General features: G+C 50.9%; 6 protein-coding genes across 6 annotated transcripts; 4 read left to right on the forward strand and 2 right to left on the reverse strand.

The window, feature by feature from the left end:
• Positions 1-932: 932 nt before the first annotated feature.
• On the reverse strand, positions 933-2,436 carry J7337_005687 (uncharacterized protein; the record flags this gene model as incomplete). The annotated part of the gene is made up of 3 exons (XM_044823361.1): positions 933-958; positions 1,008-2,250; positions 2,401-2,436. The coding sequence occupies 3 exons, from the start codon at positions 2,434-2,436 to the stop codon at positions 933-935; spliced, it is 1,305 nt and encodes a 434-aa protein (XP_044681852.1).
• Positions 2,437-3,792: 1,356 nt separating this feature from the next.
• Positions 3,793-5,565, forward strand: J7337_005688 (uncharacterized protein; the record flags this gene model as incomplete). The annotated part of the gene is made up of 3 exons (XM_044823362.1): positions 3,793-4,054; positions 4,128-4,951; positions 5,143-5,565. 3 exons carry the CDS (start codon positions 3,793-3,795, stop codon positions 5,563-5,565), a joined length of 1,509 nt encoding a protein of 502 aa, XP_044681853.1.
• Positions 5,566-6,631: 1,066 nt separating this feature from the next.
• On the forward strand, positions 6,632-7,230 carry J7337_005689 (uncharacterized protein; the record flags this gene model as incomplete). Its single annotated transcript, XM_044823363.1, has 2 exons — positions 6,632-6,928; positions 6,982-7,230. The coding sequence occupies 2 exons, from the start codon at positions 6,632-6,634 to the stop codon at positions 7,228-7,230; spliced, it is 546 nt and encodes a 181-aa protein (XP_044681854.1).
• A 3,755-nt stretch (positions 7,231-10,985) lies between these two features.
• On the forward strand, positions 10,986-12,871 carry J7337_005690 (uncharacterized protein; the record flags this gene model as incomplete). Its single annotated transcript, XM_044823364.1, has 3 exons — positions 10,986-11,020; positions 11,086-12,808; positions 12,860-12,871. The coding sequence occupies 3 exons, from the start codon at positions 10,986-10,988 to the stop codon at positions 12,869-12,871; spliced, it is 1,770 nt and encodes a 589-aa protein (XP_044681855.1).
• Positions 12,872-13,813: 942 nt separating this feature from the next.
• VMA3 (H(+)-transporting V0 sector ATPase subunit c) lies at positions 13,814-14,678 on the reverse strand (the record flags this gene model as incomplete). The annotated part of the gene is made up of 5 exons (XM_044823365.1): positions 13,814-13,878; positions 13,930-14,190; positions 14,247-14,376; positions 14,495-14,507; positions 14,662-14,678. 5 exons carry the CDS (start codon positions 14,676-14,678, stop codon positions 13,814-13,816), a joined length of 486 nt encoding a protein of 161 aa, XP_044681856.1.
• Positions 14,679-15,344: 666 nt separating this feature from the next.
• SNU13 (RNA binding protein snu13) lies at positions 15,345-15,892 on the forward strand (the record flags this gene model as incomplete). The annotated part of the gene is made up of 4 exons (XM_044823366.1): positions 15,345-15,360; positions 15,420-15,482; positions 15,538-15,678; positions 15,738-15,892. 4 exons carry the CDS (start codon positions 15,345-15,347, stop codon positions 15,890-15,892), a joined length of 375 nt encoding a protein of 124 aa, XP_044681857.1.
• Positions 15,893-16,450: the final 558 nt, after the last annotated feature.

A 16,450-nucleotide genomic window follows, 5' to 3' on the forward strand; every position in this document is an offset into this window, starting at 1 on the left:
AACCACTCTCATGAATATCACGACTTGACCCAGAAGCAGCTGTTTGTGGCGCGATTGGTACTTTGCCTACCTATTCAGCTGCGAAATCAGGCTGTGGTGGTACCTGCTGAGAGCATTGTATTGATTGCCCATTCCATTCAGCCAATATTTCAGGATTGGCCAATTACACGACGGCTTTCGTGTGCTTACATGCATGTTTTGATGGTGTAGGTCCCCTGTTGAGATCCCTGAGGGGTCAACACCGTTTTTGAGCCTCATTCAACCTCGTCACAACCTCATACGCGTGATTCAGTCCTTGACAAAAGCAGGCTCTAGCATGCATATGTATATGCAGACCCATGCCTCACTAATGACCTTTAGAGTATACTGCGCGATGTTTGGGGCAATCAAACCAAGCCGCCTGACATGGCTAGATGCTTCCCCCAAGAGGCCGGCGACATGTATCAATGGCTACCTATTATTCATCCAAGCCGTGAGGTGTCCGTCAAGCCCGACCACTCCAATTGGCCTCAACTAGAAGCTACAAGGCCATCGTGCACGTATTGGTTGAAGATATAGTAGTATTGTATTATCTGCTTCTGCAGACAGCAAAAGCCCTATCCATTAACGCCAGAAATGCCCCATCTTCTTTCTTCCTTGGCCACAGAGGCTCCTTGTATCTCCAGAAACAAAGGGTCATTGCATTTCGTTTCCAGGACATCGAGTAAACACCATGGACTGTTATTTCATCTTCACGGCTCAGTCCCCTGTGCTTCGTCCATACGCCTCGGCCTTCCTAATATCTACCTTCGACTGATGCTGCTCTCTGAATTATGGATGTCTATTGTAAGCAAGTTTTGATGGGCTGTTTCGTGTTTATGTCCAGGTATCGAAAAGTGGTAGTCTTATCACGGATTAGATCACCTTCGTGACCGATGCAACGATCACGCTCCTCAGCTGTTGAGCTGGACATAATTGCCTGTTCCCTGTTAGTACCTGATGAGTTCTCGACAACCAACAGCACTCACCTGGAAACTGTCCCTCCTTGCCTTGCAGTCGTCCACTCCACCATTCGTTCTCGTTCTGCGTCCTTGTAACAATCTCGATAACATCACCAGCTCGGAAACTTAGATCGCCCTCGGCTTGCGCAGCGTAATCGTACAGAGCCGTTACAGTCTCAACTCCCGGGGCGGTGAGGCGCATGGGCTTGGGCTTAGGCTTAGGAGGCGGTGGCTTCTTCTTACCAGCAGCGATAGCTGCCAGGCCTGCATTGGCGCCTGTTGGAGGAGTGTACGGCGGAGGAGCGGCACCTTCGTTGGCGGTCGAGGCGGGGCGTTGATAGCCTCCAATTTTGGGGCTCGTCACAGTGCTGCTTGAAGGTTTGGAACCCTCGCCTCCCTGTGTAAGGAGTGCGGGCTGCTTGGGGCCTTCGAGGGCAGGCTTGGCCCCGTATCGCACAGGTCGTGGGCGACCGGTGGTCTTGAAGCGACAGATGGACAGTGCCTCGGCCTGTTCTTGAATGTCGCCGCGCTTCTCATGGAAAGCATCCTCAATGTCGAGCGTGAGATCGAAATAACCGATATCGCAATTTTGCATCTTCTCGTGGAGTGTGTAGAAGATGTTGAGCTGCATGTAGTAGAACGATTGGAAGAGGGGCTGGATGAATTCACGCTCGAGCTGGAAAAGCTTGGGTAGCTCGTCCTTGAGGAGATCGTTGAAGTAGTTGAAGTCCTGGGTGGCTTGCTCGACATCTCCTTCGGCCTTCCACATTGCCTTTTCGTCCTTGGCAGTGCGCTCTTTCTTATCCTGCAGCTTCTTGAGTGTTGTGCGGTGTCGGTCGTAGTCTAGTCTCTTGTGTTCACGCTTGAGGGCGGTCTTGCGTATCACCTTGATGACGTCGAGTAACTCGTTAGCGGGACGGATAATCCTAGATTCTATCATTTCCAACTCCGGTGCCAATGTCTCTTGCAGGTCCTTGACTACAGCCTCGTATTCTTCGCAAGCACGGATGCCTTCGGGGTTACCCTCGATCTTCATTGAGTCTGGGTCTGACATGCGACCCGAGATGGGCTTGTAGACTTCGGTCATGGCCTTGCTGAACTCGATCTGATGGGAGAGCATGCCATTGATGGACTCGAAGTACTTTTTGGACTCATCATGGAGCTTCTTGGTCTCAGTCTCGAGTTCCTGGAAACGACGTTCGGCATCGATGTAGACAGCATCTTTGGTATGCTCGCCGATGTTGAATTTGGACTTGAACTGTTGCGGAGCCTAAGAGCAAGAGACGTATTAGTACTTGAGATGGTGTGTCTCATCATGACGGCGTGTCTCGACTCTTCATCCGCGCGCAAATGGCGTTTTGTGCGCGCGAGACATGCTGGCTGGAAGTCCAAGCACCATCAAGTGAGGGGCACGGCTTACCCGAGTGAGGCTCTTCTGGAAGCCTTTGAAGCTCATGGCGAGAGCGCGGCGATAGTTGTTAGACTAATCTAGTGATGCCAGCAGTAAAGTCGGTGTTGGGTGGGAGAAGACTGAGTGAGTATCGCGAAAACCCTCAGATCGCGAGGCCGCCAAAAGTTAGACGAGAGGGTAACTTATGAAGCTCTCGATTATGACAGGGCAGGACAGCCCAGAACATGACTGAGTGAGTCGTGGAACGGTGACGTCCACTTGTGTGGCTGTGCCTTAGTTTAGCTCCCAGGTTTAAGTTCCCTCACTGGACCTTTTTTGCTGCCCAGCCCGTCATTTGCCTTGCTGCCAAGCCTGCCGGTTTCCGATGCTGTGGCTACCTAGGTAGGTAGGTAGGTTACAGGTATTCAGAGGTTGAAGGAATAATAGGGGCACATGGGGGGAGGAACTGAGATGACACTGGCGGCAGTTCAGGGACTATTCAGTACCTAGGTAGTATCAGACTGACAGGGAAGATAGCTACGGACTATATCAAGGTATTTAGCTAAATGTGAGCTCCTGATATCGTGGTTTGTCTTGAACCATATGCCTTTTTTCAGCACCGAATTGACCGGAACAGTCTTTTACCTTAGTACTCAGGGCTTGGGCTTTAGAGGAGTGACCTTCGGGATTATAGCCACTGCGTCCACTGCGTCATGGGTGTTGCGTCACTCTTGACAGCTTTCAGGGATCAGTCTCTCATTTGGGCCAGAGGTCAGGTCGTAAAAGCGCTGCACCTGAGCCACAAGCCCTCCATTTCTTTTACATAGGTACCTAGGCAGTACTGCAGCTATGGCAGGTAGTTCAACCTTAGGGAACGGGGCAATGTCCGGAGAGCCACAGGCAGAGAAAACTACCTATGTAATATACGCCCGTGCGGATTGGGTTCGGTGAATTGTAGGTTCAGCAACGAAAACTCCGCCTGCACCGCAATAGGAAAACCCAAGCCTCCGCATCAGGCACAAGTTCCTGAGCATGCTGGGGTCCCTAATGTTGAGGCTCCGAACTGAATTGGCAGCCTGCTTAGATTGCAGATAACACCTGGACATCTGCTACTGCTCACATCTCGCCACGAAATAATGACTCTTCCATCTTCTCACAAAATGGAACGGTTTCGGCTCCTCCGCCGCCGTAACCTAAGACCTAAAGAGCGTATCTTCTGCCGCTCCCCGGCTTTTTCAACCAATGGCCGTGCCGAATCTGCCGGAGGCTTATCACCGAGGGCCCCGAGCCGACAAGCTAATGACAAATCTTGGACCTGGAGCTCAACGCCTCCTCCACCAAAATTCACCTCTTCTCTTCTTCTTCCCACTGGCTTAGCTTGACGTTTCTTCGTCCTTGCAACTGCCAGACGTTCAATCCACAATGTCTTCCAATATCGCTTCATGCGCCCTGCGCTCGGCAGGCCGAGTTGGCTTGAGCCCAGCCTCTCGCCTTACAATAGCTCCTCTGCGAGGTATGGCTCGCGCAGCTGTCGTGGCGAGGCGCACATCACGACGCGGATATGTGTCTGAGACCAAGAGGGATAATGCCCAGGTTGAAACGGCCATCAAGCTCGACAAGAAGGCCTTTGCTGACATCCCTCCACCTGATACTCCCTCCAATGCTAGCGTTAGTCCAATGGCTGGTAAGTGAATATTGTCCCGCTCTACCTAGTGAGCGACATTTTTTTTTATATTCAGGCTAATCATCCCAAATAGAAGTCCTGAAGCAAGCAGCAGTTATGGAAGAGGGCCAGCGCCCCATCTACCTCGACATGCAGGCTACAACACCCGTCGATCCTCGAGTTCTCGATGCAATGATGCCATTCTATGTCGGCGTCTATGGCAACCCCCATTCGCGGACACATGCTTATGGATGGGAGAGTGAGAAGGCTGTAGAAGATGCGCGTGAGCAAGTTGCCAAGCTTATCGGTGCTGACCCCAAGGAGATCATCTTCACCAGCGGTGCCACCGAGAGTAATAACATGAGTATCAAAGGTGTCGCTCGCTTCTTTGGTCGATCCGGTAAGAAGAAGCACATCATCACAACACAGACTGAGCACAAGTGCGTGCTCGACAGCTGCCGCCATCTCCAAGATGAGGGCTTCGAGGTCACATATCTCTCTGTTCAGAACAACGGTCTCATCCGAATGGAGGACCTAGAGGCCGCTATCCGACCCGAGACTGCCCTCGTCAGCATCATGACTGTCAACAACGAGATTGGCGTGATCCAGCCTATTGAGCAAATCGGCAAGCTGTGCCGATCGAAGAAGATCTTCTTCCATACTGATGCTGCCCAAGCCGTGGGCAAGATTCCTCTCGATGTCAACGCCATGAACATAGACTTGATGTCAATTTCCTCACATAAAATCTATGGCCCCAAGGGCATTGGTGCCTGTTATGTCCGAAGGCGACCTAGGGTCAGACTGGACCCTCTTATTACCGGCGGTGGTCAGGAGCGAGGTCTCCGAAGTGGAACTCTGGCTCCCTCCCTCGTTGCCGGCTTTGGCGAGGCTTGTCGCATCGCCAAGGAGGAGATGGCTGTAAGTACTCATGACTTTCCCAAACCTCTCGCTGTACATATGATGAGTTGCTCTACACATGCATGGCTTTCTGAATGGCCCGTGACAAGGCCGGCCGTGTTGATCGAAGCTTCTGTCTGATCTACGATATCTTTCAATCTTGTCTCATTTCCATACCTACGTACATGAGAGAGGTACTGACCGATTTATAGTACGATACCAAGCGTATTAAGTATCTCTCAGATCGCCTGCTCAACGGCCTCTTGTCTATGGAGCATACAACACAGAACGGCGCTGCCGAGTCCTTCTACCCCGGTTGCGTCAACGTCTCCTTTGCTTATGTTGAGGGAGAGTCTCTCCTGATGGCTCTTAAGGATATTGCTCTGTCTTCGGGCAGTGCTTGTACCTCGGCCTCACTGGAGCCTAGCTACGTTCTGCGCGCGCTTGGCAACAGTGACGAGAGCGCTCACAGCAGTATCCGATTCGGTATTGGCCGCTTTACCACTGAAGCTGAGATTGACTATGTTCTCAAGGCGGTGCAGGAGCGTGTCACCTTCCTCCGAGAACTGAGCCCTCTGTGGGAGCTCGTCCAGGAGGGTATCGATTTGAACACTATTCAGTGGAGCCAGCACTAAGCAAGCTGTGATGATGATGATTGTCCATTCACCTAGAGTTCCATGCTCAGTCTTGGTTACTCTGGATGAATCGAGGACGTTAATGACGATGGCCGGCTGAAGCGAGGCTCAGTTGTGTCTGTATAGCATACTGTAATATCAGAGATACCTCTTTCTTTTATATTCTGAGGACGAAAATAGGGAGCAATTGGCCAAGGGGGGGTAACATTTTATGGGATGGATCAAAGGACGATAAATAGGCGCCTCTCATTCACGTCAAGCACCGGGAACGTGCTTTGCCTGTTAGAAATGAACAAACAATCGGAGTTGAGTTTGGCTTGAGATCAAGACTAGAGTCGCACAGAATGAGACACGACCATTCATTATTGCGCATGCCGACCGCTTTTTATCTTCTAAAATGGTACCATATCTGACGCAATGTTCCATAAATTTTGGTGATTGACAAAGTGACAGTTTATACGAGTCTTGCTTGGTGAATGTTGACAATCACATGTGGCTAAAAACAGCAATTGTGCATGCTGAAGGAGGGCATGTAAGATGGCCAATGCTTTGAATCTCGATCTCGACACTCCTGTACAAACAATCGACATCATCCATGGAAGTGATGGGGTGATCCAATATTATTACGTTACTCAACCACTCCGAAACGTGGATCGCGACTTCCTGGCGTTTGTGGATGAGTTCCATCCATGGATGTACGTACCTACAGGCTGTTGCCTTTCTTTGTTGACGTCATATCTACCTACCTAAGCTCCTGCCCACCAACACCTCAGCTCCTTCCACCTCTACATACGTGCCTGCCAGCCTACCTAGGTAGTGTACCTGCGCGGCGCGTCACTGCAATTCTCGATGGAAATGACATCATTGTGCCACTGCAGTTGCCTTGGTGAGATATCTTCCTTCGTGATGGACTTCCTCCAAATTACTATAAAGAGTTCTCCTCTGCCGCCTCTCGACTCACCTTAATTCCTTCATTAACATCCTTGAAATCCAAACACTATCAAGAACTCCAACCCACACAAGCACAAACAAACCACAAATCTTACCAAACCCATCAATCATCAACATGTCTGATACTCCCCAGCCTTCCACTCTCCAGTCCGTCGTCGACTCCGCCTCCGGTGCTGTCCAGAGTGCTATTGGCAGTCTCACTGGAAACACCAGCGACCAGGCCGCTGGCGACCTCAAGAAGCAGAAGGCTGAAGCCGAGCATGATGCGTCCCACGCTACCGCCAAGCTCCCCGGTGCCACCCTCTCTGGCTCTGGTGCCGCCGCCAAAGATGACCCCAACCGCACCGAGGGTTCTTGGAACCAGACCGCTGGCTCCGCTAAGGAGGCTGTTGGTGGAATCATCGGCAGCGAGGTAAGTTGGATAACTTGAGTCATGCTTACTTTACTTACTAATATGATCGGTAGTCCCTGAAGAAGGCTGGCCATGAGCAGAACCTCGAGGGTAGAAACCAGGAGGCCAAGGGTCAGCTCAGCGATCTCGGCACTGGCATCAGCAACCGTGTCCAGGGCACTGTTGGTGGCGCCGTCTCCAACCTCACCGGCGACAAGGAGCAAGAGGCTCACTACGACGAGCTTCGTGCTGAGGGCAAGACCCGCCAGCGTGGTGTTGAGCACGACATCCAGAAGAAGGCCGAGGCAGAGAGCCGCGAATAAACCGGCAAATCCAACATTGGTACCAGCGCAGGGTGGAAAGCATGAAGTGACGACAATATGATACCCCAAAGTTGTGGCATGGACGGAGGAGGAAGATCCTACTAGATACTCCTAATAAACACCATCAACACTTATTTAAACGTGCCAATTTGTGAACTTTGACAGTCGTGCTTGTTCTTTGATGCCAAAATTGTATCTGCTGTGTGCTTGAACATGCCCCTTGAGGCCAAAAAAAACTTAGGATCTGGGTCCGAAGCAATGAAAAGACTTGGGTAAATTTCTATCAGCCTAGGGTTTTCGTGCAAGAGATCACCTTATCACCTAGGAACCAGATCTCAAGTTTTCTTGCCTGCCTTTTGTGCAACTCACCCTCACACCTAAACCCATTACTATTCGAGTGCCGAATCCCATCGCTTGTCACAGCCATATGGGCTTGTCAGGTACAAAAGAACCAAGCTTAATCGATATAGTGACGAGTGCAGGATCTCGAAAAGCGTGCAGTTCGCAGCCAAGCACACGTACTTTCATTGCGAAATTTATGTGCTGTTTCCGAAGAGCTTTGCCTCGGCTTTGCCTCAGCTTTGCCTCTGTTCCGGCACGATTCCCTTGAGTAACAGTTTTGTCATGATCGAAAATACTATGGAGGAGGGTTGTTTTTTACCGCCTTAACAGCTAGTTTTCGACTGGGAACCCTTACGAAAACGCAACGTGTTATTTGTTTCTGATTTACACAAGCCGGCATGCATTGGCTGATCTACTGCAGACACGAGCAGTAAAGAGCTATCATGACCCCTCACCGCTGAACGTTGGAGGAGACTCCTCACTTGGAGCCATTACTAAGAGTACAAACATTAGATAACGTGTAAACCTGGGCTTCAGTGACCATTAGAAGCTGGAGTAGCAGAAGAAGCACAGGATTTTCTATGCAAGGGTATCTCAGGCCAAAAGAAATTGCCGTAGCTCTGCGTCTTGTGTGCTGGATTTCCGTTTCCTCATGCCTTTGCGTCGTGGTAGTATTTCCATTCATGTTCCCATTCACCAATTCACTGTGGCGCAGAGACGTGAGGTGCCTTACTGTGGCTGCCTCTGATCACTTGAGTGGTCGGTAGAACGTTCGAATACTGATTCTGTATTCTAACAAGCCCCGAGTGGCGACTGGACATGTGTAGCCCCGGTAGGCTCACAGCCCTGTGCGGCCGGATACCTCGTTTAACTCACACAAAGACACCTTCAAGCTTGATCAACGGACAAGGAGGAGGCAACTAGGGGCCTGAAGTGCAGGCTTTCTTGTCACCTGATAGACCAAACTTACTGCGGAAATGACCTGGATGGGGTAGTGATGGATGGAAGCGATATTGAGGAAGTGCAGGTCTGGCTTGGTCCATCGAGAATACATCTAGGGATAGGGAACGTCAGCTCTAGAGTGGAAAATGATATAAAAGGAGTTGGGTTGGCAGCCCTGGTTCATCTGATGTAGGGAGTTGCACCATAGTAACCACGAGAGTTTTTCCTAAGTAATAACGCCCGCAACTCAAATAAGCACAGCAAACAAACGGGTTCCGAGCCGCATCTGAGAAAATTCCACTAATAAGTGCTTCAGAAATGCAGATGCAACGTCCACGAAAAGGGAGTGTGGAGTCAATGCAAATGGAGTGGCAGGCAATGGAAGTCTCACAGCGCATGAAGCCAAAAGAGAATAGGGGAACAACTACCTAGCCAGGGAAGTGCGTCTTCTAGTGCAAACGATATTTGGTAACTGCTAGAAATATGAGGGATGGAGGCTAAAAAATGCCACTCCAGGTCAAAAGAAGACTGACATTATGATTCACGAGCTATACTGTAGTGATCATCCGTCGCAGAGGTATTTGACAGTGTACCCTCTCTCAGATAGTCCTGACAGGACTCCCAAGAGTATCCGTACAGGCATGTACGAGTACTCGGAAGGGGCATGGAACGGTTGATGACAGGATGACTTGCGCGAGCAAAAGGAACGGGCGAATGTACCTCCAGAGCCAACAAGCGGGATAGAAGGAGGAAGATGAAGACAATCTTGGCATCAGTCAGACCAAGAGTGGCGAGTACTTGAACCGAAGGAAAGGTACTTCTGCGATGTCTGCGTAACCTCTCAAAGACCCCTCCTTGGGTCGAAGACAGGCTCGAGAGAAGGCTCGCGCTGGCAGGGATCAAGACTGAGGAGAAAGAATCAAAGACCGTCTCATCAACATGGAGCCAATCTTAGACTCTTACAGTGTGTCAAACACTTTGTTGCTGATCGTCTGTCTTGGGGAGAGATGGACTCAGGTTCAGAGACCCAGTTAGATCTGTCCAGCTGCATGTCTCGTCTAAGGTGGGAGAACAAAACCAAGGCTTCCCATCCGTCCGGGTAAACATATAGCGTCAAGGAGCTTTTCGGAGCACGAATGACCAAGTTACAGTACTGGACTGACACCAGAAGAAAGGCCTATCGGAACGTCCGCAAGGAGCCACATCATGAGAGTATCACGCCGAGGTTTGACGGCACAGGAACGGTTGGCAAGGATGAAGTTGGCTTAGACGGTACGATGTAGCCCTCTTGGGCTTCTTGAACACACGGAACCGTCCAGAAAGTCGAGTAAACCCCTCAACTCAATGGATCACCGTCGAGACCGGGTGACGGAGATTATCATGATGCCGAGTTGAAAAGCAAGTCAAGTTTGTGGAGGAAGTTGACGTTGGATTGTCGTTGATAAAAAGTCGGGGCTTAGCTTCATGCACGATTCGTATAGCATACCCTTGTCGCACTTGTCGGCGTGTGAGAGGAGGATCAGTACTCCGTACGTTTAGGGCGATCCAAGCGAGCGATGAGGCTCAAAGATGAAGGCTGACGCATTGTCTGGGGGTCATGACGGATGGGCAGAACAGCAGGCTAACCCCTGTCAAATCGCTATACGAATCGTGCATTAGCGTGGTGCTGATGATTGGCCTTTGGGGATTTCGGGGGGATGAGCCTGAGGTACCTGACGCTTCACACAAGACTCTGCAGAACAACAGGTACCTCAATTTCCAGACACATGGATCGCCTGTCAGACCTCTTATCTGATTGGCTGTGTCCCCTGAGGGAGATTGCTCCGAACGGCCAACTGCAGCGCGCCAATAGCACAACACGTTTTCTTATTCGGATTCCCCATCGCGAGAATTGTACTGTAACTGTACGGATACTTGGGACTGCAAACTGCAGCTTTGGGTGTTGTTGGCAACACGCCCCCCCTCCACCAACTTTTTTCCCTTCCCTCTCTCTCCATTTCCATTGTTTGCTTTGTCTTGTTTTGGGTATCCTTCACTTGACTCTCTTCTTTTCCTTCTTGTCGGGATATAGGTGTCATCGCCAAACCTAGCGGATACTGTCTGTCTAGGTACCTCCAAATTAGGCATTTTTACTTAATGCCCTAGTTTAGTAGTCCTTTTCACTCCAAGACACTGTCACCGCCCCCTGTTCCTGTATATGGGTTTGTTCCATTGCTTTGATTTGCCGTGCCGCCATCCACAGTTGCATCTCTGGCTTTTCAAACCGCATCCGAGGCGTCCAGTCCAATTGCTTCCTTTCTGTTGGCTTGCGCACTGTGGGAAAAAGCACAGTCTTGAGTCTGGGTCACCACAGCCTGATTGACTGCGGTTCAGGCTCTCGGGGACCTGGCTCCAGCTTCTTAGTCTCTTTCTGGGTTCTGCCTCTGTTCAACTGTTTATTATATAAAGGCTCTCTGAGCCCTTCCTTCAAGATGTCTTCAAGATATTCACTACGCCAAACCCCCAGGTTTGTTTGCTCCTCTATTCCTCAATCCCAAATCTTCTATCATGTTGCTAACTTTGCGCCTCCAGGAAGAAGGAACTCTTCGAGGGCATGGTTGAGACCCCTATTCGTCGCTCACGCTCAAATCGCCGCCAGACTTCCCAACCTCTGTCAGACGTCGAAACCGAGTCAAACTCTGCCGCTGAGACTGTCTCGCGACCTATTCGCCGACGCACCGCTAGGTTCACCGAAGAGCTCGACGAGGACACAGATTCCGACAACATGGGGGCTGTCAACAGAGCCTCTAATGGCAAGACCAACGGCCATGCCAATGGCCTGTCAAATGGTGATGCCACCAATGGCCACGCCACCAACGGTCATCCTACATCCAACGATGCTTCTGGTGCTGCACCAATCAATTCAGTCATGGAGAAGACCGAGGGTGTCCCTCAAGACCCCAACGTGGTTGATGGCTGGAGGCCAGGCCAGGATCCCAAGATTGACTACTCTGGAGAATTCGAGTTTGGTGGTTCTTTGGGCACCGCTGCCATGATGCTACTCTTCCCCATACTCATGTGGTATATGTGGATTGGCGCCACTTACTACGATGGCAAGTTCCCCTCCCGTGCCGAGGGTCAGTCCTGGGGCGAGTTCGCTGCTCACCTCGTCAATCTGGTCTACACCGGTGCATTCCCCCGCCCCCAGGTCTGGGCCTGGTACTGGTCTTATCTCATCGTTGAGGGTGCGTTCTACTGCCTCCTCCCTGGTGTTTGGGGCTATGGCAAGCCTCTTCCTCATGAGGGAGGCAAGCAGCTTCCCTACTACTGCAGCGCCTACTGGAGTCTTTACACCACTCTTGCTTGCCTTGCCTTGCTGCATTTCTCTGGCATCTGGCCTCTCTACACTGCCATTGATGAGTTCGGTCCTCTTCTCTCTGTTGCTATCCTCAGTGGATTCCTCGTCAGCTTTGTGGCCTATTTCTCTGCTCTTTGGCGTGGCAAGCAGCACCGCATGACGGGCTACCCCATCTATGACTTTTTCATGGGCGCTGAGTTGAACCCCCGGTTGTTTGGTATTCTCGACTTCAAGATGTTCTTCGAGGTTCGCATGCCTTGGTACATCCTGCTCATCCTCAGTCTTGGCGCCGCCGCTCGTCAACATGAGCAGTACGGCTACGTCTCTGGTGAGGTTTGGTTTCTCGTCATGGCTCACTTCCTCTACGCCAACGCCTGTGCCAAGGGAGAGGAGCTCATCATCACCACCTGGGATATGTACTATGAGAAGTGGGGTTTCATGCTCATCTTCTGGAACCTCGCTGGTGTTCCTCTCTCTTACTGCCACTGCACTATCTATCTAGCTAACCACCACCCTGATGTGTACCGCTGGAACCGCGGTATTCTCGCTGCCATGTTCGCTGGCTACCTCTTCTGGTACTGGGTCTGGGATAGCTGCAACAGTCAGAAGAACCGCTTCCGCGCTATGGAGAAGGGCAAGTTGGTCCTACGCAAAACCTTTCCTCAGGTCCCCTGGCAGACCATCCACAACCCCAAGACTATTGTCACCCCCCAGGGAACTATCCTGGTTGACGGTTGGTATGGTCTTGCCCGCAAGATTCACTACACTGCCGATGTGTGGTTCGCTGTTTCTTGGGGTCTGATTACAGGCTTCGAGAGCCCTTTCCCCTGGTTCTATCCAGTCTTCTTCTGCGGCATGATCGCTCACCGCGCTGCTCGAGACATCACCCGTTGCCGTCGCAAGTACGGTGATGCTTGGCTCGAGTATGAGCGACGTGTACCTTACCTCTTCATTCCCGTAAGTTTCCACCAAAATGTTCCTTGAACCCTGATACTAATAGTTTCTTAGTACGTCATCTAAGGAGTCGAAGAGGCCACTCGGGAGCAAGTCAGACTCGCTCCGATCCCGAGGGACACTTAGTGCCTGTGTATTTATTCTCAGCCAGCGGCTCTTGATGCCGCCAGGTGTTTTGGTCAGTGGAAATGTGTACAAGGAAAATAAAAGTCGGTATAATGTCTGGGAGACAAAAAGGGAAACCCACAAACGAAGAGATGAAGAGACGTAATACGAAGGGGGAGAAAGCTGTAGACTCCAGCCTCTACTGTTTTGTATAGGGTGAACTTGCTTTGGGAGGGTTTTAGACCATATGATCTTCCGCTCGCGTCTGCATACTTTTTATGAAGCGAGGATCCTATAATAAACTGCTGTTAATACGCCCTTAGTGAGCATTACGCCTCAGAACACTGATGTCGTCTAGACCTGCAATGACTCGGCGTGTACCGGTCGTGTCAGGACATGTACGATTCCCGCCATAATTGGTCAAGTATGTGATTGTTCGATGATAGCTGGCTGCTTAAGTAGACCTGACGATGTGTGAAAGGGACGTATATGTCAAGTTCTGGTACATAAAAACAATTGGCAATAGCATACACTAATACTCGAGTTCCCTTCACCGTCTATGATGAGAAGCCACCCAGAGAATAACACGCATGTTGAGAGTATTTTACAGAACCATCCTCCTATTTCGTCCCAGCCCTTCTTCTCCCATAATAGAAAACAAAAACAGTAACTCAAGTCCATTATTCCATGATTGCGCGAAAAAGGGGCAGGTATGAAACCGGGCCAACCCAACGCCAGCGTTCACAACCCTTACTGTACCGTCCATGTTCGGGACAAGAAGCAAGAAAAGTTGCAAGCGCTATTAGTGTTCATTCAGTCGACCATACCCTAAACAGCTCTTATAATTTGAGTTCGATCTTGTCTGGCTGTTATTCAGGGCAGGGCTCCTGTTCTGTTGTTGATTTAGCATACAGCGTCGACGTTGGCCTTGGAGTTCATGAGGAGGGCAACAATGAGACCATAGAGACCTGTTTAACGTTAGCTAGTTGGAAATGTCAGGTTAAGGAACCAAGATGTACCCAAGACTTCGGCGAAAATGAGAATAAGAATCATGCCGACGAAGAGACGAGGCTGCTGGGCAGTTCCTCGAACACCAGCATCACCAACAATACCAATGGCAAAGCCGGCAGCGAGACCAGCAAGTCCGACGGAGAGACCAGCACCGAATTGAATGAAACTGGTGAACAGAGGAAGGTCCTGCTTCAAGCCATCGGAGATAAGGACGGAAACGACGAGACCGTAGATACCAATGATACCAGCCATAATGACGGGAACAATGTCTGAGATAAGTTAGCATCGCACAGTTCGTGAGGATTGAATCCCAAGGGCCGCGTACTCTTGACGATCAGGTCGGGGCGGAGGACACCCATGGCAGCGATACCAACACCCGACTTGGCGGTACCGTAAGAGGCGCCGAGGCAGGTGAAAACAATGGCGCAGGTGCAGCCCATGGCACCAAAGAAGGGCTAAATGATCGTTAGCGATGTGAATTTCGATATGGAGTCGATGTCGCCGACCGCCTCACGATGGAGGTTTGGGCGTCGCGAGGTGACGTCGACGGCCTGGATGACGTGGAGGACTAACCGAGTAAACGGGGCTGCAGAGACGCGCATGTTAGCTTCAATCATCAAGAAGGATATGATGCGAGAAAATTCCGATGGCTTTCCACGATGCCAGACGATGCCTGGAGCTTCCGGTGATGCAGAGGGAGCTTGATGATGATGGGGGCAAGGAGGCGCGCAAGCACGTACCAAAGTTCGCTAACCATCTTGACGGTTGTTTATCTGAGGATGAAGCAGATATCAATGGGACAATATCGTTTCAAAAGGTGTATCGAGTAATCGGAGGACGAGCTAAGCTGTCGGGAGATGAAGTCGTTGGACAACGGGAATCGATTGCTTGGGGTTTGAGACGAAGATGTCGAGGTGAAGGTGTGCTTGTTAAGGTCTCATTCCAGGTTGGCGTCTGGTTGGCGGCAAGGTTTTGCTGTACTCTATTGGGAGGGAGAGGCACGGGGAGCATTACATAATGCACTACGGGGCGGCTGGTGTTTCGGATAAAAGATGGGCCAGCCAGACCGGCCGCTGACTGGTGGACTCGAAACAGGAGAAGTGGGACCAGGAAAGCCTCGCAGCGGCAAGCCACACAAGGCTCAGCGCGCCACATGTGAATTTTTCTGCCGCCTTGGCGCATATTATCCAACTTCTTCTCTTTTTTTCTTATTTCTTCTTGACTTTGTCGATATATCGCCAACCACATTCCTCCACCAACCTCACTTTCAGTCCTCAGGGCGAGCCAACGCAAGGAACCCTGATACTCATACCATCCTGTACGCAGCCTCGACTCGACTCTCCTCAAATCCCAACAGGGACCAGCGACTGACTGCCATTGATTAGAAACTTTCCTCACCAAAACCTCGGTCTAATCTTTCACAATGTCTGAGAGTGCTGGTATGACCAATTCACTCGCCTCGCAGCTCTCCTGTGATCATCCACTGACATGTCGGTAGCCTGGCCCCTTGCCGATCAGAAGCTCGAGCAGGAGCTTCTCGATCTCGTTCAATCTTCTCAGCGTAGGTCATCATCAACAAGGCCCAATCCAGGCCAATTCGCTAACGCACTTGACAGATGCCCGCCAGCTGAAGAAGGGAGCCAACGAAGCCACCAAGACCCTGAACCGTGGTGTCTCTGAGCTTGTCATCCTCGCTGCTGACACTCAGCCCCTCGCCATTCTCCTCCACCTTCCTCTTCTCTGCGAGGACAAGAACGGTAAGCGCAATTGGTAATTCTGATGCAGTCTGGGATGATTGCTAACTTGAGCTCGATAGTCCCCTATGTTTACGTTAGCAGCAAGATGCACCTCGGCCGTGCGTGTGGTGTCAGCCGTGCTGTCATCGCCGCTAGCATCACCAGCAACGACGCCAGCGAGCTCGCCGGCCAGATCCGAGCCATGCGCGACAAGGTTGAGCGCCTCGCTATCTAAGATACCCCACGACGAGGAGGAAAGCAAAAGATGGAAACCATTTTCGCCTATAGACAGACAGTCCTTGAACGACTGTTTGTTGCTACTCAGATTTGTTTCCGAAATTTTGATGTTCTGGGCTTACCTGGTGCAATAATTGGTGTACGGCATTGAGTCCTCCTGGGTATAATAGTAATATCAACTGTCTATCTTGGCGAAACCAAAGCATCTCTGGAGCCCAATACGAAAACGAGCCAAAGTGGATATATCGAAATAATTTCGAAATGCGAATGCGATGTCGGCGGCTATTCCGCGCTATGCTCTAACGGATGCAGTGAAATGCCAGGCTATGACGTCTCCACCACCAAAAAAAATTGAGTGAACTGATGCGGTCATATTAAGTGTACCTAGTAATAGTCGCTGGATTCGATCCTTCCCGTCTCTCGGGTGAGCTGCAGCTTGCCCCAATTCCTCCTGCAGCTTCTTCGTAACCTGTCTCGTCTGTGTCTATTCTTTTTAGATCGCCAATTCCTGATATTGCTTCCCTGGATTCATCCTTGAATGCCTACCAAGTGCCGC

The sequence above is a fragment of the Fusarium musae genome, chromosome 4 (assembly GCF_019915245.1).
Source record: "Fusarium musae strain F31 chromosome 4, whole genome shotgun sequence".
Classification (NCBI taxonomy): Eukaryota; Fungi; Ascomycota; class Sordariomycetes; order Hypocreales; family Nectriaceae; genus Fusarium; species Fusarium musae.